Consider the following 27,742-nt stretch of genomic DNA (forward strand, 5'->3'; position numbering starts at 1 on the left):
TGGAATTACTTTTGAAGGATTACAAGATTACATCTAAGCACTTAAAGTTATTCAAGTTTCTTCAATTGATCAAAGGCTATTGCCCAAAAAATTTATTTAATATTTTGATTTCTAAATTTAGAATTGTGAATTTAATGGCACTTGCACACCTTTTCAATTTAGTGAAATTCAATCGATTGAAATTTTACCTCTTACTCTTTCAAACTGAAATTATATATAGTTGTCTCTTTCTGTCAAATGAAAAACAAAATTGAAATTGAAAATGAAACTGAAATTTCAATTTTCATTTGATTGAAAGAGACAAAAATATCTTATTTCAGTTTGAAAGAGTAAGAGATAATATTTCAATCGATTGAATTCCATTTATTTGAAAAGGCGTGCTAGCGCCATAATTTCATTTTGATAGAAAGAGACACCTATATCTGATTTCACTTTAAAAGAGTAAGAGGTAAAATTGCAATCTATTGAATTTCACTCAATTGAAAAGGTGTGCTGCACCATAAAATTTTAAATTTATAGCTCCGGCACAACTTTTAGATCAGGAAAGTTGCATAAAGTCGAAATTCGAACCCCTTTCTTTATCACATGCTTTACATATGTCTATCTTTCTCTTTCGCACTCTTCTTCTTCTTTTAAACATCACAACAAATTTAATTTAGCTCAAACGAATTTGAAGTTCAAAAGAATGAGATAGGCATATACAAAACGTGTAAGAAATAAAGAGATGTGAATTTTGATTTCATGAAATTTTCCTTATCTAAAAGCTGTGGTGTGTTATATTTCAGTAATAAAATTTTATGGCGCTGGCACACAATTTCAGTCTAGAGAAATTCAATAGAATGAAATTTCACACCTGTACCTCGTTTCTCTTCTTTTTTTAGGCATCACAACAAATTCAATTTTGCTCAATCGAATTTAAAGGGCGAAAGAATGAGATAAAGATATGCGGTGTGAGCAAGAAAGGGATGTGAATTTTGATTTCATGAAATTGTTCAGATCTAAAAGATGTGCCAGAGCCATTAAATTTCATTTTCATAGCTCCGGCACACCTTTTAGATCGGCAAAATTTCATGTGATCGAAATTCATATTCCTTTCTTCCTCAAAAGTTCTACATATAACAATTCTACTCTTACGTAATATTCTTCTTCTTTTGAACATCACACCAAATTAAAATTAATTCAGTCCAATTTTGCGACCGAAAGAGTGGAATAGACTTAAGCAAATCTTTTAAGAAAGAGAAACGAATTTTGACTTTATGAAATTTTCATTTGTCAGAATGAGACAATTATCTGATAGGAAATTTTCGTAATCAAAATTCACATCTCTGTTTCCTATATCTCTGACTCATTCTTTCGCACTTCAAATTCAATTGAGCTATATTGAATTTGTTGTGATGCTTCAAAGAAGAAGAAGAGTGCGAAAGAATGAGATAGACATATGTAAAGCATGTGATAAGGAAAGGGGTTCGAATTTCGACTTCATGAAATTTTTCTGATTTAAAAAGTGTGCCAGGGCCATAACAATTTAAATCGATTGCATTTCACTAAATTGAGAAAAGGTGTCTCAGCGCCAATTTAATTGACGACGGACATTTCAATAAAAATTCTTTGACATTGACTTCACTGAAAGTATAATTTTTGCCAATGGAAATACGTCCAAAAACCAAGGTTAGGCCGGTTAGGGTATTGTGAGAAATTACTTTATTTAACGAAAACCTAAAGGGGTAGTGTCTGTAATTTGAGACAAGATAAAAACCAACGTCCAGAGTTTGAATAGTAATATTATCAATACAATTTTTGTTGTTTATTTCTTTTCAAAAGTGTTATTTGGAACCTTGAAAAGTATTTATCGTCTCTGTTTTATTAAAATTATTCTTAATATATTTTAAAATGAATAAAAATATAGACATAGTTTTGGGTAATATTTCGGATTGTATTTCGGCCACCTTCCTTGCCCTTCCGGAATTCTTCTAAAACCTTTTTCACATCATCCCGTTCGTAGAAGCGATATTTTTTGTTTTTTTTATGAACTGTATCATCTTTAGAGTATGCAAAAAAAAAAACATGAAAATTTGAGGAACTAAAAAGTGGCCGAAATTGCGAGCTGACCGAAATTGCAAACTGGCTGAAATTTGGTACAGTTGCCTTACTGTCGCTTTCCCACAGCTAAATAAGCTATTATATTTTTCGTGAAAAATTGCTCTCACTGAAGTTTCTAATTTAAGCCATTCTTATTTGAATTAAATTTGAAATTGAACGAATTTAGTGTTAATATCTCCTAAAAGAAATATATATTTACCTGGAATACACTATTAATTTAATATTCGAAGAAAATTCCATTATTTTTTTTTTTATTAATTTATTCGTAGTGTCCAATTTTACCCTCAAAGTGTCCAAAATTACAAGCTGTCCCAAATTAGATGCACTTCCCCTATATCTTTATAAAATAACCATAAATTTTATTTTTTCTGCAAGACGTAAAAAAATGGTTCTGGGGGTTGATTACGCCAAGACAGATTAACCTCTTTCAAAAAATTATCACTCTCTCAAAATTTTGAACAATAAAATATTCATTTACAATCTCCCTATTTTTAAATTTTTTTTTTGAAAATATATTTTTTTAAATGATAAGAAACTAGAGCGATCTTGGCGCCTCTAGCGGTGATGAGTTGTATTTCTAATGTTTCAAAAAGTTGGATATAAAACTAATTAGGGTAAGTGTGCCAAATTTCGGCATAGTTAGGGGAAAGTACTCTCCCTTCGAACGTTCATGCTTTCGAATAATGTGAATTTTCTTTCAGTTTTCCTAAGAAATTTAGACATTTCTATTAAATATTAGTTGGCTTATCATCAATTTTTGATAATTCCGTGATAATTTAATGTAAAACTATTATGAAAAGCAAAAGAAATTCACATTATTCGAAGGCATCAACGTTGGAAGGGAGAGCACTTTCCCTTACATGCAAGCGACAAAGTCTCAAGTTTGAAATGTAATATTTTTAATAAAAATTGAATATTTTTGTTATTCTTTTATAAGGAGTGCTGCTTGGAACCTTGCAGACAGTTTATCATCTTTATTTTCTCTAAAATCATTCTTAATACATTTTAAAATGAATAAAAATGTAGACATAGCATTGGTGGCCTATTTCGGCCACCTTCATTCTCATAGTTCCTTGCCCTTCCAGAATTCTTTCAATGACTTTTTCAGATCATCTTGTTCGTCGAAGAGACATTTTTTGTTATTTTTTTTTTGCATTGTACAATCTTAAGAGAATGCAAAAACTAAAAATTCATGGAAATTAGAGGAACAAAAAATATGGCCGAAATTGCAAGCTGGTCGGAATTTGGCACACTTACCCTATACTTTTGTACTAAAAAAGACAGGAAGTAATCATAATAAATTATTCAATAAAAATCTGCAAAAGGAAACAATTAAAATTCAATTGGGAGGTTGGAAATTATTTATGGGTCCCTTTTTCTGTTTAAGCTGATTTTGTAGCTGTCTAGACAAAGAAGCCCTAAGAATGCTCCACTGTGATAATCCCAGAATCCAATTAAGCCAATTAAACAAGAAATTTATGCAATAATGCCACTCACCTGCAAACCAAGTTCATCGAGTTCTCGTCCGCCGCGGATTTTGACGCCGGGTCTTTCCTCCAAGAGGCCCCCGAGAGTCGGTGTAGCCAGCCTCGACCAGTGATGCAGTGTCTGGGATCCCTCCATTGGCTTGATAATTTTCAGCTTCTCTGGCAGGCGCCACGTTGAATGGTGCAGTGACAGGCCGGAAGATCCCGTACTCATGATGCTGTCAGGTGTTCTGTAACCCAGCGGAACACCCGATCCCATCTCATCGTAGCTGTACGTTCCAGCTGGAGCATGTGATAACATTGCTCGTCTCGCGAGCACTTCCGACGGCGTCAGACGCTTCAGAGCTGCCTCGAGGTCTTTGGCTCCCGGAACTCCCGGAACTCCAGCTCCCGAAGGAGCCGGATAGCTGTCATCGGAGTCCGAAATGAGACTCTCACGGGATTGTGTCTTGGCTCCCATTGAACTGTCATAGGTCGGATAGGCCACGCACATGGGATTCATTGTAGATGCTCTCGTGGTTTTGGGTACTGTCGACACACTCGCAAATGACGACATTCGTGGCTGTGATGAAAGTGATGTCATTGACATTGCTCCCAAATTGGACACTGTACTGGAGGAATCCTGACTACTGCTGCCCTTCGAGGCACATTTGACTGTTTCAAAGACCTTCTTGAACACAGGCGTTGTCCCACCAGCCGTTCCACCCCTCTCAGAAGCAATCCCCGAATCCAGGCTGTTGTCCGAATACAGAGAAGACTCCATCAATTCTGACTGTAGCGAATCCACCTGAGGGATTCCCATGCCCGGAATCAGGGAACTCCTGACAGTTGGATGCCCACGCTTCTGCACCTTCTTCAGCTGTTCCTGAGTCTCATGCAGCAATGCAACGACTTCCTGGTAGCGTGTCTTGTACTCAGCCAATTCTCCCGCCAGCAGGTTCTGATTCTCTTGTGTGATGCACAAAAGTGAAGATTGAGCCTCATTCTCTGTTGTAATTTGATGCAAACGCATTTCTGCTTCAGCGAGACGCGCTGTCAAATTCATTATTTGCTCATGTTGCAGTCGGTTTTCCTCCTAATTTACCAAATTGCACATAAAAAATATTCTCTGTTAGCCATTGCCTTCAAATGAATCGAAAATATAACTTATAGATTCATTTTTGAAACATATTGAAGCATAATTTTAAAGTAAAATATCCTTAAAATGCTATTGTTTACCAAAAAGGTTAGATTGATATGTCAGGTTATGTTGGATCTAACCTCAAAATAGAAAAATTTCGGGTAGCAAATTACAAAAAAAAAGAATAAATAAATAAATAAATAATAATAAAAACATTTTTAAAGCACATTGGGCAAAATGGTCCAACCTTTTTAATATATTAATTAATATTAAAATAATTATAACAACATAACATGTCATGTACTAAAAAACATAACCTAACTTAAAATCAGTGTATTGAAATCAACGGTCGATAAATTGTGGACTATATTAAGCGATGGCCTATAGCGGGGCTCTACCACTGAGTGAAATCCGAAAAAGTTAAAATAACATTCCGGAAATGTGTATTTTACCCTGCAGTTATAGATGGCAAATTTCATGAAATTTCACTGTAGTCTCCATCTACAATAGGCGAAAAAACGTGAAATTTCATGAAATTTCTGCAGTATTGATCCAAAATCTGTGTAAATATTACCCTGTTTAGGTGTAATAGGGGTTAAAGTTACCCTTTCTCATGTTAATTTTACCCTTAAAAAGGTGTAAAATTAACATTAAAAAGTATTGATATATTTTTACACCTAAAAATATCAAAGTTATGAGGAAAAAAAGTTAATCGTACCCCCGTTTTTTTCTCAATGACTGTATGTATGAGAATTGTAATTATTTTTTTTTTTGAAAAACTCCTTTTATCCCTTTAAGAACGATTGGAACAAACACCCGTGTCCCCTAAAGAAAATAATTTTTCCTGACTACCTAAAGTTATTTTTTTCTTATGTCTGTACATAATTGTAAAGTAGAAGGTTCAAGGAATCTAGAATATTTTTTGCAAGTCTCTAGCTATTTGCTATGTAGTAAATATTTAAGCTCAAAAATGGCGAATTTTTAAATTCTCAAATTCATAATTGATTTTACTTATTTTTTATACTTCCAATTTTTTTTCAAGCAAAACCTTTTTTGGCAATAAAAACTACAATACTCATACGTAATATTTTTCATTAAAACGAAAAATATTCATTGGTATTGTCAGAAAAATTACTTAAATTTTTGGGCTATTTTTGTCCCTATCGTTCATATAGGCACAAAATACACTGTACCACATTCTGTTGGACTTTCCAAGGTTAGATGTAAGACTTATCATTGATTATGTTTCTCAGTTTAATTCTTATTGTTGATTTACATTCCGTAAAAAGTGTCTCGTCGTAAAAGGGTTAAACAAGTATATTTTATTAAATAAAATAATGAAATTACAACTGTTTTTTTTTTGAAGTTTTTAGTTTCGTCCTTTAGGGCAAGGGGAAATTTTCTGTGTTGAAGTTTGCAGTTTCGTCCTTTTGGGGCAAAGGGAAATTTTCTGAGAAAAGGGAAATTTTTGAAAAGTTTTGTGCAAAATGCGTGACAGACAAAATTTCCGATAATTGTGCAAAATGTATGAAAGACAAGATTTCCAAAAAACAAAAATTACCGAATACAAAGATTCCAAAGGCAAACTGGGAAAAGCAAGTGTAAAAAAAATGCAAAAAACAAATATTCCCGTTCCCATTTTCCCACTTCTCCCAAATCCCACCAAAACTATGATTTTTGGAATTGCTCGATTTTTTTCGACACGTAAGTAGTAACGATTTTTTTTTCATTTTTGGATATGTTTTAGAGATCTATTACCAGCGCACAATAACTTTTGTTTGTAAACATGTTTTCAAAATTTCCCATGAGAATGAACGGGATGACTAAATCTAGATCTCACTCACTCTCATTGAAATGTCAAAAACATGTTTACTACCCGTCAAATAATTTCGTCAGATATCTTTAAGATTTCTGCAGAAAATATCTACACCTCTGCCGAAAATCTGCCGAGAAATCTGTAGATTTTCTTAAGAATTTTATTTGGGCTTGGGACAAAATTCGTCAGATATTTTTGCAGATTTTCTGACAAATCCTGGTGCATAGTCTGACGAAGTTCTGTAGATATTTTGCCGATTTTCTGTAGATTTTTTTTCTACATTCCAGACTTTCCAGACAGCTGTGTCTAAAAAAAATTGAACATTTTTCACTAAAGTTTGCAAAATTCAATAGAGTGATTCTTGGTGATATCACAGTATTTAAAATAAAGAATTCTGCGACGCCGTGTTATAAGTAGAGAATAGTGAAGTAAAAACTTTAAGCAGAGTGTCGACCTAAATTTCGTGTTTTTGTATCATTGCATTGGCGGTTTTTAAGAAATTAGTATTGTTGCTCGCATTTTTTTTATTTATCTAAAATGTTTAATATGTAATGCTTGTTAAGCAGAGCTTACCATTTTCTTTGTAACTTCTACAGTTTCTTGATAAATCAACAATATTTTTGTTGAGACAATGGAGACTATGCAGATTCCCTATGCAGAAATTCTGCCGAAAATCTACAGGTTTTCTCTGAATATACTAGAATATACCGTTACAATTCAAAAAATCTCCCAGTAAAATCGGCAGGTAGAGCAATGATTTGACGGGTAAACAAAAGTTATTGTGCGTTGGGCATTAGATTTATATCAGGCGGACATTTTGTCCTTATACGAAAATACCGTTGAATAATTACTAATAACGATTTTTCAAGTAAAAATGTCAAAAAGGCTACAGAAAGCGTATTTCTCAACGGAATGGTATCACATTTAGGCTCGTTGGAAAAGTCTTCGAATATCTGACAAGACCGGTTTCAATCGGTTCTGACCCGGTAATAAACCCATAAGTAATTTTTATCTGAAAATCAATTTGGGCCATGTTTTGAGTGACTTATAAATCCTGTTCAAATCAGTAGTCAACCGGTAAACTTAATAAGAAATTTCCCAGTTGGAAATATTTTGCGAAATCCTTGAATTCGTTCATGAACGCTACCTTTTTCTTTATGAATTGTCCCAAAAAAGCACTTAGCACCTAAGTCACAAGTTCGAGCACTTTACAAAGCCTGTGTCGCTTTGCCTGTGGTGGTTCTCCAGTGGTTCTCATCTTTTCATTTTCGCCGTTTTCCGTGTACAAAGTTTGAATTGATGCTTTATTTTTTTGAATAGATAATGAATAAGTTCGAGAATAAATTACCAAAAAGTTTAATCGATGACAAACCTATACATATCCAAAAAATATATAGGAAAATTCGGTGATTGCTCAAAGTCTTGTAATTTTAAATTGAGGAAAGTTCCCATGTTTTGCACGGTCCCAAGATTTATAATGACTAAACTTTTTCTATGTTTTCTGAATAAATGTGACTACGCAATATATTTTAAAAACAGGGATAATTCCTCTTGTTTTTTAAATATGGGTGCGATAAATCACATTTATCGAGAAACATAGGAAAAATTTAGTCATTAGTTGAGACCGTGTTCTACTTTTTTTTAAGAGTTTAATTTTTTTTTACTATTAAATAAAACAAATAGTCACATTTAACCCTTTAAGGACGATTGGAACACCGGTGTCCCATAAAGAAAATAATTTTTTCTGACTACCTAAAATTATTTTTTCCTTATGTTTGTACGTAATTGCAAAGTAGAAGGTTGAATGAATCTAGGATATTTTTTGCAAGTCTCCAGCTATTTGCTATATAGTAAATTTTTAAGCTAAAAAATGACGAATTTTTAAATTCCCATAATGAAAATTAATTTTAATTATTTTTTATAGTTCCAAATTTTTTTAAGCAGAACCGTTTTGGAGAAAGAAACTATAATACTCAAACATAATATTTTTCATTAGAGTGAAAATTATTATTCATTGGTATTGCCAGAAAAATTACTTAAATTTTTGGGCTATTTTTGTCCCTATCGCCCATAGAGGTCAAAAATACACCGAATCAGATTTTGATGGATTTTCTAAGGTTCGATGTAAGACCTTTTATTGATTTTGTTTATCAGTTTTATTTTTATCGCTGATTTTCGGTCCGCAAAAACTGTCTTGTCGTTAAAGGGTTAATGTCTTGATAGTCTTATTAAAGCAAATTTTTGATTCTGAGATAAATCTTTAAGATTTAAAGTTTTAAATGAGTGTTTAAAGTTTGATTCATATTCTCTGTAAGTTTTCTTCAATTGTAAGATAGTTACAATAATCTTTAATAAATTTATAAGATTTTCAGATAAGCCAATAATATATGATGTATCATTAACCTGTTAACCGCTAAATCGTAAATTTATAATTTTGATACAAAGTTATTTAAAGCTGTAAGAATGTAAATTGCGAACCAATTAAATTAAAAATAAAATAAAATGCCTATAAAATTTTTCAATTTGCATTTACAAACTATAACATGTTCTACAAAAAAAATGCATCGTAAATTTTCTTGCAAAAGATAAATAATAGTTTATTTATCTTCCGGAAAAAGTATATGGTAATTTTAATGGGGGCTACGGATGAATTATTAAGAAAATTTTATTTTTTTCTTACCTTATATCGCTCCAATTCTAAGTTTACTCCCTCAAATTGGGTATTTGTGCTTGTCAATTGATGTGTGATGTCCGCCACCAGTTTCCTCTCCTGCTCTTCCGCCTCATCAAATTCCCTGGCAATCTCTGCCGTCTCCATTCGCAATTGCTTATTTTCCTCCTCAAGCGTATGAATTTTCTTCTGTAGCAAATCCAGATTTATCGACTTGGATGCACTTGGTGAGACATTTTCACTCCCACTCTCATCACAGTCATTCGTGAGTACGGCCAGGAGTTCATTCTTCTGATGCAATTCATGCGACAATTGGGCTAAATTCTCATTTGCCGTCTTCACTTCAGTCTCCAATTCGGCCACACGTGACTCCAAACGATTATTCTGGGCTAACAATTGATTCCCAATATGCACCGTCAATTCCAGATCCTTCTGCTTCTCTTCCAACAATCCCGTGATTGCCTCTATATCATCGTATGTGCGGCTCATTTGGCTAACACGATTTCCCGAGAGAACTGCAAATAGATAATCCAGGCAAATAGGAAAGTGTCAGATTTAGATAAAATTCCAAATTGACAAGATTATCAGGCATATTGCATAAACCTCTTTATTCTTCCTTTCAAGGCAATATCTGTCTGGCATGAGAAACACAATAAAATTGCTCCCAACTAATCTTTAGCAATTTTTCTACAAGTTAAATCGTCACAATTGTCATTCTTCTGAGATATTTTGAGGTTTTTCAATGTTTTTTTTGGCCACAAGAATCACAAAATTTCCAGTTTTCTTTCACTATACTTCATCCTCCCAAAAAAATATGACGTAAACTCAATATTTTTCAGCAATACAGAGAATTATGGATCCTTGTTTGTGCGCAAACTCCACGGAAGGATTTCTTTTTGGTGAAATACCTCCCTTATGACCCCCTTTTCTTTTTTAAACAACCCCTTGTGGATTGACAGACACCGCAAATGGAACAAGCAAAATTATATAACACCATCGATACTTTTTGCAATAATCTACAATATTTATGGAGCTATTCAACAGCATAAGAAGTTATTTTAAGACACTCCGATAGCATAAACTGAACTCAAAGGGCAAAATATTGTATCAAACTATCACAAATTTTGCTAGATTTCCTCTTTCGTTAAAAAAACAACCCACAGAGATCAGCAATAAATAATCAACAAGATTCTCAAAAATATCTAAATAAATAATTCATTCTAATCTCATAAATTGATTGTGAAAACATTCAGTATAGTTTACCACCATTTCATGTATCTCAGATTGGAAAATGAGTCACTCCATGATGGAGAATGCTTTTGGCACAAATTTCTGCATCAAAACCGGCTTAGAGGAATTTTCTCAGTTCGCGCAAAAAAAAAAAGAAAAAGATAGGCAAGATTCCGAGACTTTTCACTTGCAATTAACTTTCAAAAGTAAGATTATTTCGCAAGTGAGAGAATCACTGAACCTAAAAATGTCTTATCAGTTTAAATTTGTGAGAAGCATGTGGAAGATTGTATCAACTTGTTTTTTTTTTGGTGTATTTTTATGAGGGCGAATTATCACCGAGACACACTCTTGAGATAAATGACATCACTTCCACAGACGAATGAATGTACATTATGATATTTAACCGCACGAAAATTGTACCTTGAGCTTTGTTAATCCATTAGAGTCTAGTGGGAATGAATTACACGAATTACATTATAATACTTTCTCAATATTTATATGCAAAAAACTACCACTTATGTTTTTAAAAGCATACTAATATTTGCGGTAAAAAATAATTTTAAGAGAATATTATAAGAGAAACATTTTTTAATGACTAAGTTCTACTCGTCGAAAAATTTAAATGAATATGATTCTGCTACACATCTTATTATTAGGGCCTAGTCCCCGGCGAGTGACCTTCAAAGTTGAAGCCAATTTCTTACTTTCACATACAAATGCGTATGGGAATTTTTCTGCACTCGTGACCGTTACACGATATATGTCAAAATTGAGGTGAGCCTTGTGTACAAGAGTCTGAGCCTTGGAAAGAGGAATAAATATACTATATATCTGTCTAAATGCGGTCTTATTCTGAGAAGTGTAAGCTGAGTTTCTGATCAATTTGTGAGTTGGCTTCAAACAGTTCCATATAAAAAACAACGATTAGGGCTCTTTGGGCTCAACGCCCTCTAGCGGGATTAATCCTTTAATGTTAAAAATTAGGTCAGATTCATTACAAAAAAATTATGGGAGGAATATGAAATATTCAAAACCAGAGTGTGTGCAAAGCCTAAAAGCCTTCCCCTAAGTTTAACTCTTAAGCCCTCTCGTTAGTCCCAACAACTTGCAATCTGGGAATATAATTTTACCCAAAAGTATTACAAAATTTTGGTAAACCCTTCCTTTTATGTGCCATTAACTCGTGATTCTAGAACGGAAATTGCCAACAAATATCCCACAAAATTATTAAATTTCGATAAATCTTCTCTCTAGTACTTGCAGTTCATAATCCGGGAGTAATTTTCCGTTTAATTCCATAAATTCATGTTGCGGGAGTTTACATTTTACTATATTATGAATTTTATACTGTTTTTAACAGATCATTCTATTTTTTTTTCGTTCCAGATTACTAATTAACTAATTAACAAGATGGGAGCAATATGTTGATTTTGTTAAGGAGGTAAAAGTATTTTAAGTTTTTTTCTTTTTAGAAATAAAGAAAGTCTTAGGAATTAAACTCTTTTATATATTGCTCATAAAAAAGTTCTAGGTCATAAGTACTTAATAAAGTGCTTAATGAAAATACTTTTCATGACCTTAATACAAATTACTTAATTAAGAATTTTAATAGAGGCCTTAATTAAGTACTTACTGCATTAAGTACTTAAAACATTAAGGACGTTATAAGGACACCGGTGTCTCAAATTTTTTTTCCAACGGTCTTCTAAAGTTATGTTTTGCCCTAATAAGTCAGAAAAGTTATTTTTTCTGACACCCAATTTTTGACACTCTCGTCCTTGAAGCGTTAAGACTGAGTCATGCTGTTTTGTTTTCGATTTTTGTTATTTGCAACCAGCGGGACTCGAACTCAAGAACTGATCTATCTTCAAGATTGCATTACGAGATCTGCAGATTAATAAATGATCATTGTGAAGAGATAAAAGTATCTATCAAGGAGACGCGAGTAGACGATATTAAGCACGGGCCTTAATAGTCTCCCTAATCTCCGAATTTAAACTCTTTACATTAAATCATTACAAACATCATTTGTTTATATAGTGTAAATAACTAAGAAAAGGATTTTCTACCCAGAATTCAAATCAGGAAAGAGAATGAAGAAAAATTTTATCAAAATAGACGTGATGCCAAAACTTCCCGTGCGTAACATCGTGCAAAAACTTTGCATGACTTTCCGGTGAAGCGAGAAAAGTGCAGCTTAATGTATTTCTAGCTCTGTCGAGCTAATTTTTCCACGTCATTGAAGATCTAACTAAAGTAACTTAAAATTCTTCTCTGCGGTAATCCGGACATCAATTGCGAAGGAATAAATTAGAATCATTCGGTTTTCGATAGACGCGAATAAATCAATAGGATCTATGTAATCAGTCCCCAGTAGTCACGTTTATGGTTAATTCCTCGTCCGTCGTAGAGTGTAAGCTTGAGGCAACTCCTTTTCTCATAGGACGCGTTTTTGAACTTTAAATTAATTGACTAAGATCTACAGATTCTTTTAGAGAAGTTCGATTCTTTTGGATGATCAGAAAAACAACTAACCGTGGTATAACATATAAGATCTATATGAAATGTAAGAAAAGATTGAAAGAGAGGTGTATAGTATGAAAAAATCCAAACGGAAAATCACTTATGTTAGAAAGAGTACACTCTAGTCGATTAATACGATCAGTAAGATATTATACTGTTCGTATTAATTGTTTTCTGAACATTCTGAGCTGTCTGAAAAGCAATTCGAGAGCTTTTCCATGAGTGCCAACTGTGATTCGGTCAGCTTTCGAGCGATTTTATGGCTGCCAACTTTGTACGCAGTAGTCAAATAAATGCGAGAGAGAGGCAAGATAAAATACTTGCTATATTTTTTCTGCTTATTCTCGTACTTTAGATAGTATTAATCTTAGAGGGTAAGATGGGGTAATTTGGAACAATTTCTATTTTGGAATCTTGACATTTTCTCACTGCTTTAGGTGGTTAAAGAGAAAAAGAAAACCACGAAGAAGTACAAGACTTTACAATCAAGAGTACTTCTCCGTTGTTCTTCCCTTTTGCCACCTAAAACTGTTAGGAAATCTCAAAGTTCCAAATTAGACATCATTCCAAATTACCACATCTTACCCTATGTGACACCACGGTAAATATATAACTAATCTAGGATATTTTTTTTGCGGGAGCCTGATTAATTACTAAGCTATAAAATATTCTTTGATTTAATTAAATATTGGTTCACTGGGTATAACGGTCCGGAAAGGGTTAACAATCCTTAAGGATTAACAAACTTAATAGGGATTCGAACCCTATAGGTGTTTATAAGCACGTTCATCCTAGAGCGAGCACTCTGTCAATACAGTAATGTTATTAACTACAGACAAATTTTTTATTTTTGTACTGAAAATTTTGAATTTGTTACTCATCGACATTTTTTAGTTCATGTGTTTTATAAATTTCTCACAAAAACGCTTTTCTCATTAATGGTTTCTATCTCCTGAAAGCATAAAATAAATATTCTTACGTCTTATAAAACAAATAACTGAGAAAATTTGTTGATGTAATGCTACAACTAAGTAACAGGTTTAGAATATTAAAATTTATTTCATCCGTACATTACATCTCTAACGTGCATTTGTACTTAATATGTGATTATACAAACAAACGCTAAAGGAAGTGATTATTTGCTATTCCATCTCCATCACATGTACAAATTACAGAACAAAAAACAAACTCCAATGCATAATGGGTTAATAGACTTTCAAACGAGAGAAGACCTCACCATGAATGTTTTATATGCTCTTGCATTTTTATTTGACTAAACGAGACCTTTAACAGAACTCAGAAAAACTCGTGGAAAATTTACATATTCTAAACAAACTAACCGTGTATATAATTCAAAGATATTAAAAAGAATATTCATAGACACGACGATAAAAAAAAAAACTTTTAGAAATGTTTCAGTACAAATGGATTGCAAAATTACTTATGAAATATCCCATTTACTAGGTCAGAAGAAATGCTTTTTTTTTGCCTTTTATTCTGCCCACACAAAATATGCTAAAAGCACCTTTTATGCAGAAATTCATACCTTTAACTCATTGAATAGGTGAGATAATTTTCAAACAATTGACGATGATTTTGAGATGAAGAGCCAAGAATTGCGCGGTGTTATGTAACACAATTGAGTGAATTTCACGTGAAAAATTATCTCAAAGCGAAACGAAGAGTATCCGCACTGTATAATATGAAAGCTCTCACACTAAACAATCACTTTAATCCCATTTAGTCGTCTATTAAAAGAAACTTATTTTAAATGTATCATACAACATACGCTCATGGACTTGCAATTCATCCTTTGGTTATTTAGTTAGATCGTTGTCGGATGAAATGTCATCCAATGCCATTGACTTTTTATTTTCTCTTTTTCACCCTTTATACGTGTTCTTTCACATCATTTATAAACACTGTTTTTCTTTTTTAGTTATACTTTTTCTTATACCACAGCATGGTAGCTCTAGACAATTATTGGAGAAGAGAAGAAGCTTAACAGAAAAGGTCAACAAAAATTGTGTAAATATTCTTCAATCAACATTCGTAAGCTAAAGATAAACTGTGAAAATTAAGATCAACGTCACGAGTTAAGGTTTTTAAAATATAATTGTATTATGGAAACCAGTTTGTAAAAGTTTGTTAACAGCCATTGGACGAATAATAAACCTAAATGGTTGTTACAAAATTGCTGTGTATAATTAAGCATTAGTATAATTTTTATTCCAGATCACAAGATGTGCAGCAAGTCCATTTCATACTATCGTACATTTTTAAATGTTTAGATCCTTAATAACACTGAGAGAAATCCGAAATCTGCAGTATTGATCCAAAATCGGTGTAAATATTACCCTTTTTAGGTGTATTGGGGGTTAAAGTGACCCTTTTTCTTGTTAATTTTACCCTTAAAAAGGTGTAAAATTAACATTAAAAAATGTTGATATATTTTTACACCTAAAAAGTGTTAAAGTTATGAGAAAAAAAAATTAATCGCACCCTCTTTTTTCTCAGTGATCGTATATTATCAAATTTTTGTCTGTCCGATCTAATTATTCGTTTGCTGAGTAACTTTTGTATTATCCGGCTATTAAAATTTTGTATGGTGGATGGTAAATTTTACCATCCTAGTATTCTCGATGTACACACGAACACTTTATTTTCAGTTCCGTTTTAGTGAGTAGAATTGACTGCCGAATTTCAAATTGTAAGTTTTATAGAAAAACTGACATAAAATTGTCTATCTTTGTAAAATACAGTAGAGTCTCTCAAATCTGAATCTCTTAAATTCGAACGCCGTTTGGATTCAAAATGTCAATTGTGAGATTATGTTACAAAGTTCGTATTCTAGGTGAATGAAAATCATATATATGTGCTTCTTCCTGAATGTTTACATACATTATTATCGTATAAAATGAAAAGGAAGTATGTTACCACTAAAACTTGCGAGAAAGTACGATAATTTGATTCAAAGTACAATTTAATCTCACACAAATTTCGTTACTTTTGAAAAAATCGTTCGAATTTGGGAGGTAAGAAATGTCAAAAATACCCCCCGAGCGTTCGAATTTAGGAGACTCTACTGTAAAACAAAACTGGTGGAGTTGTAGCCTTATTACATAAACCTTTATGGTGATTAGTATCAAACACTGAGAAAAAAAGAGGGTGCGATTAACTTTTTTTCCTCGTAACTTTAACACTTTTTAGGTGTAAAAATATATCAACATTTTTTTATGTTAATTTTACACCTTTTAAAGGGTAAAATTTACATGGAAAAGGGTAACTCTAACCCCTAATACACCTTAAAAGCATAATATTTACACCGATTTCGGAGCAATACTGCAGGGTAAAATAAACATTTCCGGAATGTTATTTTAACTTTTTCAGATTCCTCTCAGTGAAGAAATAACATTTTTTGACACACTCAAAAAATAATTCATAAATTTCCCAAGATAAAAAAGATCACATATTCTACAAAAATATTTGTTTAAAACACATTTTACAAATCACAAAAAGTCAACAAACTTCGCGAGTACGAATTTTGAACACTTCCTAATAGATTTGGCTTTCCCTTTAATGTGTTCTATTCTAAGAAAATAGTACGTAACACAAAGTTTTGAGAAATCTTTGTTTTTGTGTACAGAATCAGTGAAACTTGTAAATAGTCTAACCTCTGGTAAAAAGTTGTTCACACTCTGAGTCTGACAGTAAAAATGATTCCTTGAATTCTCGATGGAATTGTCTATTGAGCTGTATATGACTATCATGGTAGTTTGTACTGTTACAGTCTTCATTGTTGCATCTCTCACTTCCCATGGCATAAGAATTTTCACGCGACATCGATGGCAAATAACTATTGTTTTGTTGCTGGAAGACACTTGATTTCATCTTCTTACCACGACGAATTGTCTCACAGTTCTTTGATATGCCAAAATTTGCACCTGAATCACACTCATCCAGTGATTCCGCTAATTCTTCATTGAGTGAAATTTCCAAACCATCACACATTTCTTCACCATTCACTGATTTTCTTGGTCTGTCCAACATCCAGCGGAAATTAACTTCTTCTTCATCAACATGACAATCATCATCATCTTCACTCATTCTCTCCATAATGTCGACAGTGATTTATCTCACATAAAGAATATTCTTTCTTGTAAAGCTCCCTCCAATAGAAAATTATTTTCACACAATTTTAACTTTTATAATTACTATTAAAAAAAATACAGCAAAAAGAACATAAGAAAAATAGCGCTAATTTTTATGTTTTTCCCCTTGCTGTTTTTTTTATGTAATAAAAATTGTGAAAATATCGATCAAGCGTGTACTAAATGTAAAATACATATAATAAATTGCACAAATACAAAAAAAAAAGGCACAACACCTTGAAAAATATTACAGAAGCAAAGTATTAGAAGAAATAAAAAAAAAATGATGTGCACACCTAAGAGCTTTCTTCATTCGATTAAAGTCAAATCCATTGAGAAGCAGCCCCAGCAATTCAAAGCAAAAATAATTACGTGAACTTCTTGTATACGACACAATCTCTCATCCAACTCAGTGCAATTCACACGCTTAACTGAGTCAAATACCAAAGAGTTCAACTTTAGATTGCTCTCTCTACCATTTAAAAACAATTGTGTTCTGCTGCACTCCCTCAGCCGATGATTACTATCGGACATGACAGAGTGAGAATATATTGTGCACAAAAATTGAGGATATTATTTTCTTGAGAATCAGGTCATTGGTAAATTTGGATAAAAATACCAACATGTTATTTTTTTCATTTGTTATTTGAATATTATAAATATTCAAGAAAATTTCCCTGACATGAATAAAAAAATCGAATCAATATAAATTTTCTTGAGAAAGAAATCTCGACAAGTTCATTGAGAAGTGTATTATTTCCTTCTCAATGATCACGCAAAAAAAATAATAATACGCAAACAATTTCGCAGAGTAATTTTATTTTCGAAATATGAAATTGTAGAAATCAGTAAATAATGATTTCTTATTTGCAGATACTGATGCAGACATCTCACAAATGTTTTAAATGGCTTATTAGATGATGAAAAATGCAATCTTCAAACAAGAGATTTCTAATGTATTAATGATGATTAACATTTATTTAGATTATTATTTAAGTTGGGAATTATGTGTAAAATGCTCATATAATTAAAATTAATGATTTTAAGCAATACATTCATATAAAAAAGTCAGCCAATCAAATAAAAGTTAATTCGAGGTAAACTTTGAGAAATAGTTTTTTTTTTCAAAGGTTGGTAATACGTTTTTTTTTATTAATTTATTTCCTGTTCACTTGTTTCACTAACTGTGGGAGATTCTTGATTCCCAATCAAAGGGCCAAAGAATGTTTAAAAATTAAAATTACAAAAAAACATTCTAGAAATAATACTATTTTCTATCTAAATTCGAGACTGATCTGTCAAATACGAAAAAGCTTTAAACCATTTAGGGTGGAATCACCAGTTCTCGCCAGTGCCCCACTTCTCGCCACTTACATTGAAATCGCTATTTTTTGCAATTTATGAAATAAATGAGTCGCAATTTTTTTGTATTGTTTCTGCTTCTACGCATAGAATCGAAAAATAATAATTATTCGTTTTGGATTCACGATTTTGATCACTTTTTAGAGCAATATTTTAAGCAAGTGCATCGAATCCAACATCTCTTACCAAATGTACTAAGTGTCGTCAAATTTTCATCAGGCCAAAAATACCTATTTGGGTAAATAATTTGTCTATTGAATATTTAATTGCACTTGTGGAATACATAAAATTTGTATTTAGTCAATTAATATTTCATTTTATATTATTTTTGTATAAAAATGAGGCATGGCGAGAAGTGGTAATATTCTGGAATTGATTTTACCACCTGTCGCCATCTCTTTTCAATAGGCGACGCTAACTTCACTTCGTACATTCTCAGTTGTCAAATCTGCATTGTTTACTTTCTACAAAAGCCCCATAATTTGATTTCTCAAATAAAAGTGGAGAAAAATCATTTAAAGAGAGTAATAATAAAGTGATCACAAGGAAAGACAAATGGTGAATGTATTCTTTTCATAGCATTGCCTAAAATAACCAAGTGTGGTTCTTTTCAAGTGGGTGGCGAGAAGTGGTTACAAATTTTACAAAACTGGCGAAAAGTGGTAAAAAGTGGCGACGAAATGGTTATTTTTGCATTATTAATAAAAATAAATTTTTTAAGTAGTCCAGCGTTATGTTCTAGGATTATTGTTTTCACGTATCTAGAGCCAATACATCTAAGTAACTTACTTTGTGTCAAATTTGACTTATCTTGTAACAAGGATTCAAAAGTTATGATTAAATGAATTTAATTTTTTCCTAAACATGGCGATAGCCGGTTATTCCACCCTAGTAAAGATTTATTACATTGCAAAATGATATGATATTATTAAAATCGGTTCTCAAGTTCTCCTATTTGTAATTTTCGATTTTTTGTGTAATTTTTCTATTTTTTTAGAAGATGTTTAATGAAAATATCACACATTTTCAAATTAGTTTTAATCATGGTCTGAGATGAGCTTCTAATATAATAAGTATATACTTAAGGGGTTACGTGGGTCAAAAAGACTAAAAGAAATAGCATATTTTGATAATTTTTGTTCTTGCAACATAATGCTCAACGCACAATAACTTTTGTTTGTAAATAAGTTTTCAAAATTTTCTATGAGAGTGAGCGAGATGACTAAATCAAGGTCTCACTCACTCTCACTGAAATGTCAAAAACATGTTTACAAAATAAAAGTTATTGTGCGTTGGGCATAACAAAAAAATCAATTTAAAGCTCATAAACATATGAAAGTACAATATTTGAATTATATTTTCTGAAATTTTCATTTATGAAATAAAAAAAAATCAGACTTTGCGAGCTGATTTCCAGATTATTGTATACAATGCAAATCAGTGAAAATTTCACAGAAATTAATTATAAAACGTTAAAAAAAGGAGTAAATAATTCTACTGGACGAGTTTAAGGAACCGGTCGACTCGAGGGCACTTTAGCTTAGTTGGAAATTTTGTAACTAAATACCTTGGATTCCATGACTACAAATTAAAGATTTAGGAATATACTCTAGTATTTTTTTTTATTTTTTAAATAAAAATATCAATAATTTTGTAAGTTGTAACCATATTCAAAAGACAAAAAAATCGCAAAGGAAAATTTATCAATTTAGCGGAATTTCAAAATTAAAAAATGTTACTGTCCTTAAAACATAACCGAACAATTCTATTTAAAATGCAAACAATAAGTATTTTTAATAAATACGTAAACAAAAATTGCTTTTAAAATAAATTACGGATTCTTAAGACTCATTTTAACGCCTCTTTGTTTTACGTAAATAGGGTAATTTGTCTAAAGCGAGCTGAGAATAAAAGGGTGCGATTAACATTTTTTCCTCAGAAATTTTACACTTTTTAGGTGTAAAAATATATCAACATTTTTTAATGTTAATTTTACACCTTTTAAGGGTAAAATTTACATGAACAAGGTCAACTTTAACCCCCAATACACCTAAAAAGGGTAATATTTACACCGATTTTGGATCAATACTGAAGGGTAAAATTAACTTTTCTGGAATGTTATTTTAACTTTTTCGGATTTCTCTCAGTGAGTGTACGAATCAGCAAGGTATTTTCGCTCTACATTTTCAGTTTCTTTGAAGTTTCTTAAGAAAACTGCATTATACCCTTTGCAAATCTTGAAAAGTGCACATTTGCATGTTACTCTGACCTGAAAACTATCTTTTTTTTATGATAGAAATGGTTGTTAAACCTTTGCTGTACAATTACTGCGAGTTTCACAGAAAGAAGCCCTCATCTACCTGTTTTGAGTATATACTTTTAAAGAGACTAAAAATAAAACACACCTTTAATTTGATGAAAAAAGGCAAGGGACTATTATACTTGCTTATTTCCCATTAAAACAATATTTGCTGTAAAATATTATTCTTTGGACGTAATTCAAAGCAAACAAATTTCTTTTGATGGAATTTTTTTTTCCGAAGAAGACACTTATTTAGAAATTGTTATTTTTCTTTGAGAGGAGGAAAAAGCATTAAGTAAATTAGTATTTAATAGTTTAAAAACAACTTTATGAAATCAGTGAATGTTTATAGAAATTTAACTATTTTATGAATAAACGTATAAATTAATATAATTTTCTCTGGGTCACTGAAAATTTCTTTCACTTTGAAAATATAAAATAAAATAAAATAAAATAAGCCTCTACTTTTCAGCACTAATTAATTTTTGCAGAGTTAAGTGATTGAGTGCTAAATTAAAGTGAATTGTAATCTCATTGAATGGGGAACAAAAAGGAAATTTCTGCTCAATTATTCATCAGTTTATTTTACTCATTTTGCAAAAATCTCTGAGGTAAAAGTGAATTAGCATTCTCTTCTCTACATATTTCTTCTCTCAAAATTCTCCTTGTTTGTTGCAAACATTCTAAACGTGCTTGAGAATTTTCTCGTAGTCTTTTTTTTTAGGAAAATAAATAAAATTCTCAGTTAATTTGTATCTTATTCTCTAGTCACGCAAATATTCTCAGTTTTTCTCTTCTGGCCACTTTGTGAGACAATAATAATTAAAGATCTTATTAGTATGTTAAAAATGAGAAAAACATGAATAAAAAAAAGTCATAAATTCTCATAAGATTAGGATCCTTCCTTTGTTGTTTTAATTCTTTTGACAAACATTTTACTTTATTCATTTTACGAGAATTTTAAGAATTCTTTTTGGGAATTCTACTGCTTAATCCGGGCGTGAAAATTCCCTGAAATCCCATGAGTTATGCAAATAAAACCGACATCCACTAATCGATTTTCAATTAATCACAGATAACTTTTGGTAACCTCCAATTTTAAAAATACCTCCCCAATACATTTTTACTCTTTTTACTTTTACTAAACTGGACATAAATCCATTAATCCACTAGGGAAATTGGACAATTAATAAATTTATCGTGCGTCATTGAATTGTGACGATATTTTTAATGTTTTTTTAAAGTCTCGTGATCTATGGAAAATTATACCTCTTTCACATTGAAAAAAAAGCATAAACAGCAAAAGAAAAACTTGCTGTAATCATTTAGGCACATTAAGCATACCAATTACCAAAAATACATTGTGTTAAAGAATAAAAATACCTGGTGAAAAGAAGCAAAAAGCTTTTGTGAAAAAGTGAAATATTTTTCAGCAAAAATATTTTGTGAACTTTTGTCGAACACACGCTCTCCAACGCACTTTTGCGTTTTCCCCTCTTTAACTCCCATCCACTCCACAGGCACCAATTTTAGTTGCAATGGCACAAAAGATACACCATCCTGTAGTTAGTGTATCCAAGAATCACAATATCGCACAAAAATAGCCAAATTGACTGAAATTTTTGCACAAAATCAATTTATTTTTGGCTTGTTTTCTTTCACCCATCCAGACGGACTAATGACATTTCACAAACTGAACTGACAGCAACCTCTCGAGCGCTGTCTGTGGCGACAACGTGTACCATAAAAAATTTACCACTCGCCTCAGCTGTCATGTGGTGAATATTTTCCCGCGCATGTGTTTCAAAGCAAACGCGCACATGAGAAAAGCTGTTACATAAAAATATTTACAATTTACTTATCATAATTGTGCAATTATGTACAAAATATAAATGATACAGTTTTTTTCGCCAATTAATCCCATTTTTTATTGTACAGAGAGAGAGAGCAGAAAGCCTATCATTAATGCAGATCCGGGAGATATACACGCAAAAATTAATCGATGAAGCACAAACTAAGTAATTTGATATCACTTAATATAATAATGGAGATGTTTCGTAACAATAAATATCATTGTTTAGGCACACAAGTACCAGCTATATGTTAGGCATTTGCTTATCAGAAAAGAGCACATGGTGCTTCATATTGCGGAAAAATAGCGATTGTATTAAGTCTACTAAGTGACCTATAAAATTGAACTCTCAATTATTAGAATTAGGCAGTCCTCAGTTCACTCTGAGGCTCAGAGTGAAGATTGTTCTCAAATTCTTAGGATTATAAAAGTGTTATGATATAAAAAAACATAACTTTACTGTACTCAAGTGCTTCTACATAATCCAATTTTTTTTATCGTTCCTTTACTGACTCTTGTCAGGAATCAACACAAGAAAAGACGATAATGCAGAAACACTTGAGAACAGTAAATTTCTAAAAAAAAAACATGTTCAGTTTTCATGAGAATAGCACCACAATGGGGCTGTTCCAATAAAAAATGAGCATGTTTTCTTTAGTACTTGGCTGTTCTCAAGCACCTCTACATAGGTATTCGACTTTTCTTTGTATTAGTCCCCGTCATGACTGTCTTTGTGGTTTTAGAACATGAAGAGGCCTGGGGAAAAGAGTCGAGACATGAACTAATGCCAATAAAAGTCGATTATGAACTGGTAAACATAAAAGGATCAAATTGATACTTTTACAAAGGATGGTTCAAACTAACATAATGTTCTATTATGATAAATGGGCATTCAGAGCTCGAAATTTGATCCATCCTTTGCAAAACGATTAAATTTGGATCAATTTTATTTTAGAAACACTTTAAAACAGTAAAGTTCTAAAAAAACTGTTCATTTTTCATTGAAATAGCACCAAAATTCTTGTTCTAAAGTCTATCGAAGAAGGCGATTATGAGCTAACATGCGTTCCATGGTAGACAGACTAGACGACTAGAGATTAGAGGTTTAGTTAGCACAGTGCTAACTAAACCTCTTTAAATTATAAGTATAAATTATACTAAATTTTAGTGGTTCTTCAAAATATAATGGATCATTTGCCCTTAATATGCAATCTCAACTCGAGGTTTCCCCAAAAATCTTTCTTGATAAAAAAGTAGATAGGAGTTATGGTGCTATTCCAATGAAAAAATGACCATGTTTTTTTTAGCACATTACTGTTCTCAAGTACTAAAAAGACCATGACTGTTCCCACATGTTATTTCAATTAATGGCAGATTGCATTGTGATCGGGTGAAAGCTTGCTCTGCGAGAATATTCGAATTCGGATTTCGGTTGGGAAATCGACAAGATTAAATTAATGTTTTCACTTTCATAGTATTTTCTACATTTTCTTTATCATGATTGACAAGATGTAAGGTTCTTCTCTTTGCACAAAAACTCCCCAGTTTCCCAGTCCTCGTCGTGTTTCAAAATCATCAATTAGTCATGAGAGGAACCGACACATAAGAAAAGTTCAACCGAAATCCGAATCCGAATATTCCCTCCGAGCAAGCTTTCACCCGATCACAATGCCATCTGACATTCAGTCCATTCAGTCAGTGTGGAATAATGGGAGTAACCTGACATGTCTGCTTGGTGGCGTGATGCAGTTGGATGGCCAGGAGTTGACAACTTTAGCCTCAACCGCAGATTTTCCCAGGTTTTCCATGAGTTTTTCCGTAAATTCAAAGTGGTGAATAGTCGGCGAGCAGCATTAATATTCTCTACTCATTATTTTCTTGAAATGACGTATGGGAACAGACATGGTCTTTTTTAGTACTTGAGAACAGTAATGTGCTAAAAAAAACATGGTCACTTTTTCATTGGAATAGCACCTTTATGGTGTTATTTTAATAAAAAATTGGAGTGTTTTTTTAGTACATGAGTGTTCTCAAATACTTCTGCATTATCGATTTTTTTGTGGCTGTTCTTGCCTTGATTGTTCTCCACTGTCTCTGCTGAGTTCTAAAACCATTAAACAGTCATGACAGGAACCAACACAAAGAAAAGTCCATTATGTAGAACTTAGGATATAGAATGGGGACAAATAATTCTCTAGTTTAAATTTAGACTTATAAACTTTAAATTTAACTAAAACTTTTAATCTGAAACGGTTAAATGGTCTTCAGACAAGAGGTTTAGGAACTCATTTCCTGAATGTATGTCAAAAAATTTACAAACAAGTAATTCCGTTATTTTTTAAATACAACATATCAATTGATCTTATATCAGTTTGAATGAAAATCTTACAAAAAAATTGTCTATAAACTAGAACAGTAAAGTTATATGGATAAAACCAGAGGTGTGCAAGAACCGTTTGGAACAGAAAAAACGTCAAATAAAGCTTGTTCGTCAATGGTCAAAACGCTACCTGAGCAAACTTATTTTGACGTTTATTCGGTTTCAACGGTTCTTGCACACCTCTGGATAAAACTTTGGCCTGAAGACCGTTTAGATTAGATTCTATGCAGACCTATTTGTAAGTACTGTAATAAAGACTTAAAATATGGGACCCTACACGGGTGACTTTGCTACTTTGCTGTTCGTAAACATTTATTTAATTTAAGCACTTATAAATGGTCTTCACCGATTTTATTTACCATGTCTGATCGGTATTCTAGACCATCCTAGAATTAGTATCGCTAGATTTAAAAAAAAATTTATGAACAGCAGAGGAGTAAAGTTACCAACGGAGTGTAAAGTCAGCCGGGCCAGCCGCATCGGGTCTGCATTTCTTGTGAATAGGATGTATAATTCAAGGAATAAAGTAGCTTTTCGAGCTTTCCGATCAATTATTCAAAAGTTTTGCAAGTCAATATATTAAGGCCTTTTAAACTTAAGGTCTATCGCTGTGTGCTAATAGTCCTGAGTTTGATTCCCACATCAATCTACGTCCATCCCGTGAAAATCTTGTAATAGCTGTAATCGCTGTAATAGTGAATTTTGACTGAAAAAAAATCTAGAACAATCAATCTTCAAGCTTGCAAAGATAATTTTAGGTCACGCCCCTTTTTGGGAGTTCTTTTTAACCAATTTTTGAAGATATGACTACCAGATATTTATGTAGTCTGCTGAAAATGATCTTTATATATATTGTACTCAAGTTTAAGTGGAGCTTTTGTGCAGACGTGGCATCATCAGATTTTTATCAGACTTTCAACTATTTTTTTTTATTTAAATATCCTTGACAAATTTATTTTTCCTTGATCATGTACTTCCACTGATTTCCTCTCATTTGTTTGATATTAAAACTATCATATTTAGTTCATCTTACTACTTTTGAATTAAAAATAGTCAATATGTGAATTTTTCAAGAAGACCCTATTAACTATAATTTGTGAATCATTTAGTCTTATATTAAAAAAATAATTTATTGGAGGCGTGGCTAATTTCTCTAAAGGCGGTGCTTCGCAAAGTAAGCATAAAGATCAAAGATATGGGTGGGAGTGGCTTACTCCCTGGTATCAATAATTCCTAATAAATCATAGAAAAAATCAGCAAATGAACATGATCTAAGACAGTGCTTGTTAAAGTGGAGCCATACATCATTGTAAAGAATGGTAAAATCCCTAAATTGTTCAAAAACATTTTCCTATCCAACTATCGATAGAGATATAGTAAACAAGTGAACAACTTGAGAATCCCAACCACTTCAAGTTCGGTATGCTTACAAATTGATAACAATTGAAAATTATTGAAGAAAAAAATTTCAGTAGAAATAAAATTACCTCTATTGTCTTTTAAATGCTTGATAACACGCAAATAGAGATTTCCCGTTGGTTCTTTGGCAATATGATACAAATAGTCCGAAGATTCTCCTTCCGTTTTGAGAATATCCTCACATTCACTATCACACTGATCACTTAGCTGTTGATCACAATTGTCAGGAATCACAGGGTTCTCCACGTGATCTCTGTGTGAACAGAAATTACTGAGAAAGTCCCTAAGAGAGTGATTCTCAGGTTCATTGGTGCTTAATTCCCGAATCCTTGTTGTTGCCTCAAGTTCCAATTCCAATTCAGTGGGAATTGGTGTGAGATCTTCCTGGACATCGGATTCTTCACTGATAGAGTGAAGAAATGTCGGTGGTGAGTGATCCAGGCGCCTTGAACCTGATGTAACACTCTGAATGAGAACTTTGATGGTATTGCCAAAGCCACCACTCGAATCAAATGGAATGGACGTAGTTTCTCGTTTCTTCTGACCACACTTTTCCGCATAGTCACTCAAAAGGCCACCTTTGTAGTCATCATTGTGACTACTAGCCAAACACCCGCCTCCCCGATCAACTTGTATACTTATGTAGTCACTATCTACAGTACTTTCCTCCATAAATCCCTTGCCAGCACTTCCGCCTCCTCGACAATTTGCCATTCTTTTCTTCTTCCACCAATCACTCGGTCACAAGCATTCGTCATCACTGGTCGTGATACTATTTTTGAACACACTCTGCTCTACCACGCTCTTTTTCATCCTTTTCCACGCATTGCGCTCCCCCAAATGTTCACACAAAAATTCCAACTCCGTATACTGTCTGTTTCACTATTAGACTCTCTCTCAGAAAATTCAATTCTCTATCGAAACTGATAAGATGAAATCCCCCAATGAAAAAAAAAGAGAGATGATAGCTCTACGACGTGACGAAAGGCAGAGAAAGAAAAATGTGAGATAAAAATTGAGCAGAATTCTTTATAAAACGTGGTGTGTATATAAGTGTTTTAATTGCAATTTAATTCAGTATTAAAAATCATTCAATTGAAGTATTGAGTGAAAAATTGCGTGATTTTTTCTATACTCTACTCGCACATAAACTGAATTATCTCTAATTCTACTATAATAAGTAGCAAATTATTCATTAACATATTACAAAAGAAAATCATCTTTTAATCTACCTATAGAGTGAGCCAATTTGTGTGCAAACTCACGATTTAGAAGGCGATAAATATGTTAAAGACTTTATGAAATTCTCCTAGCAAAGATTGGAGC

At 32.4% G+C, this 27,742-nt stretch overlaps 1 protein-coding gene across 7 annotated transcripts in view; it reads right to left on the reverse strand.

Annotated features, from left to right (window-relative positions):
* Positions 1–27,742, reverse strand: part of LOC129804492 (trafficking kinesin-binding protein milt) — a 65,120-nt gene that overhangs the window by 10,589 nt on the left and 26,789 nt on the right. For 2 of the 7 annotated variants that reach the window (XM_055851830.1, XM_055851828.1), the window contains exons 4-5: positions 9,204–9,709; positions 3,598–4,662 (exon numbers count right to left, since the gene is read on the reverse strand). In XM_055851830.1, coding sequence (XP_055707805.1) covers positions 3,598–4,662; positions 9,204–9,709 — 1,571 coding nt within the window. Of the gene's footprint in view, positions 1–3,597; positions 4,663–9,203; positions 9,710–9,797; positions 10,106–16,624; positions 17,111–22,148; positions 22,463–26,484; positions 27,387–27,742 lie in introns of those variants that run through there. The other 5 variants (XM_055851825.1, XM_055851826.1, XM_055851831.1 and 2 more) reach the window with 5 other exon arrangements.

The sequence above is a fragment of the Phlebotomus papatasi genome, chromosome 2 (genome assembly GCF_024763615.1).
Source record: "Phlebotomus papatasi isolate M1 chromosome 2, Ppap_2.1, whole genome shotgun sequence".
Classification (NCBI taxonomy): domain Eukaryota; kingdom Metazoa; phylum Arthropoda; class Insecta; order Diptera; family Psychodidae; genus Phlebotomus; species Phlebotomus papatasi.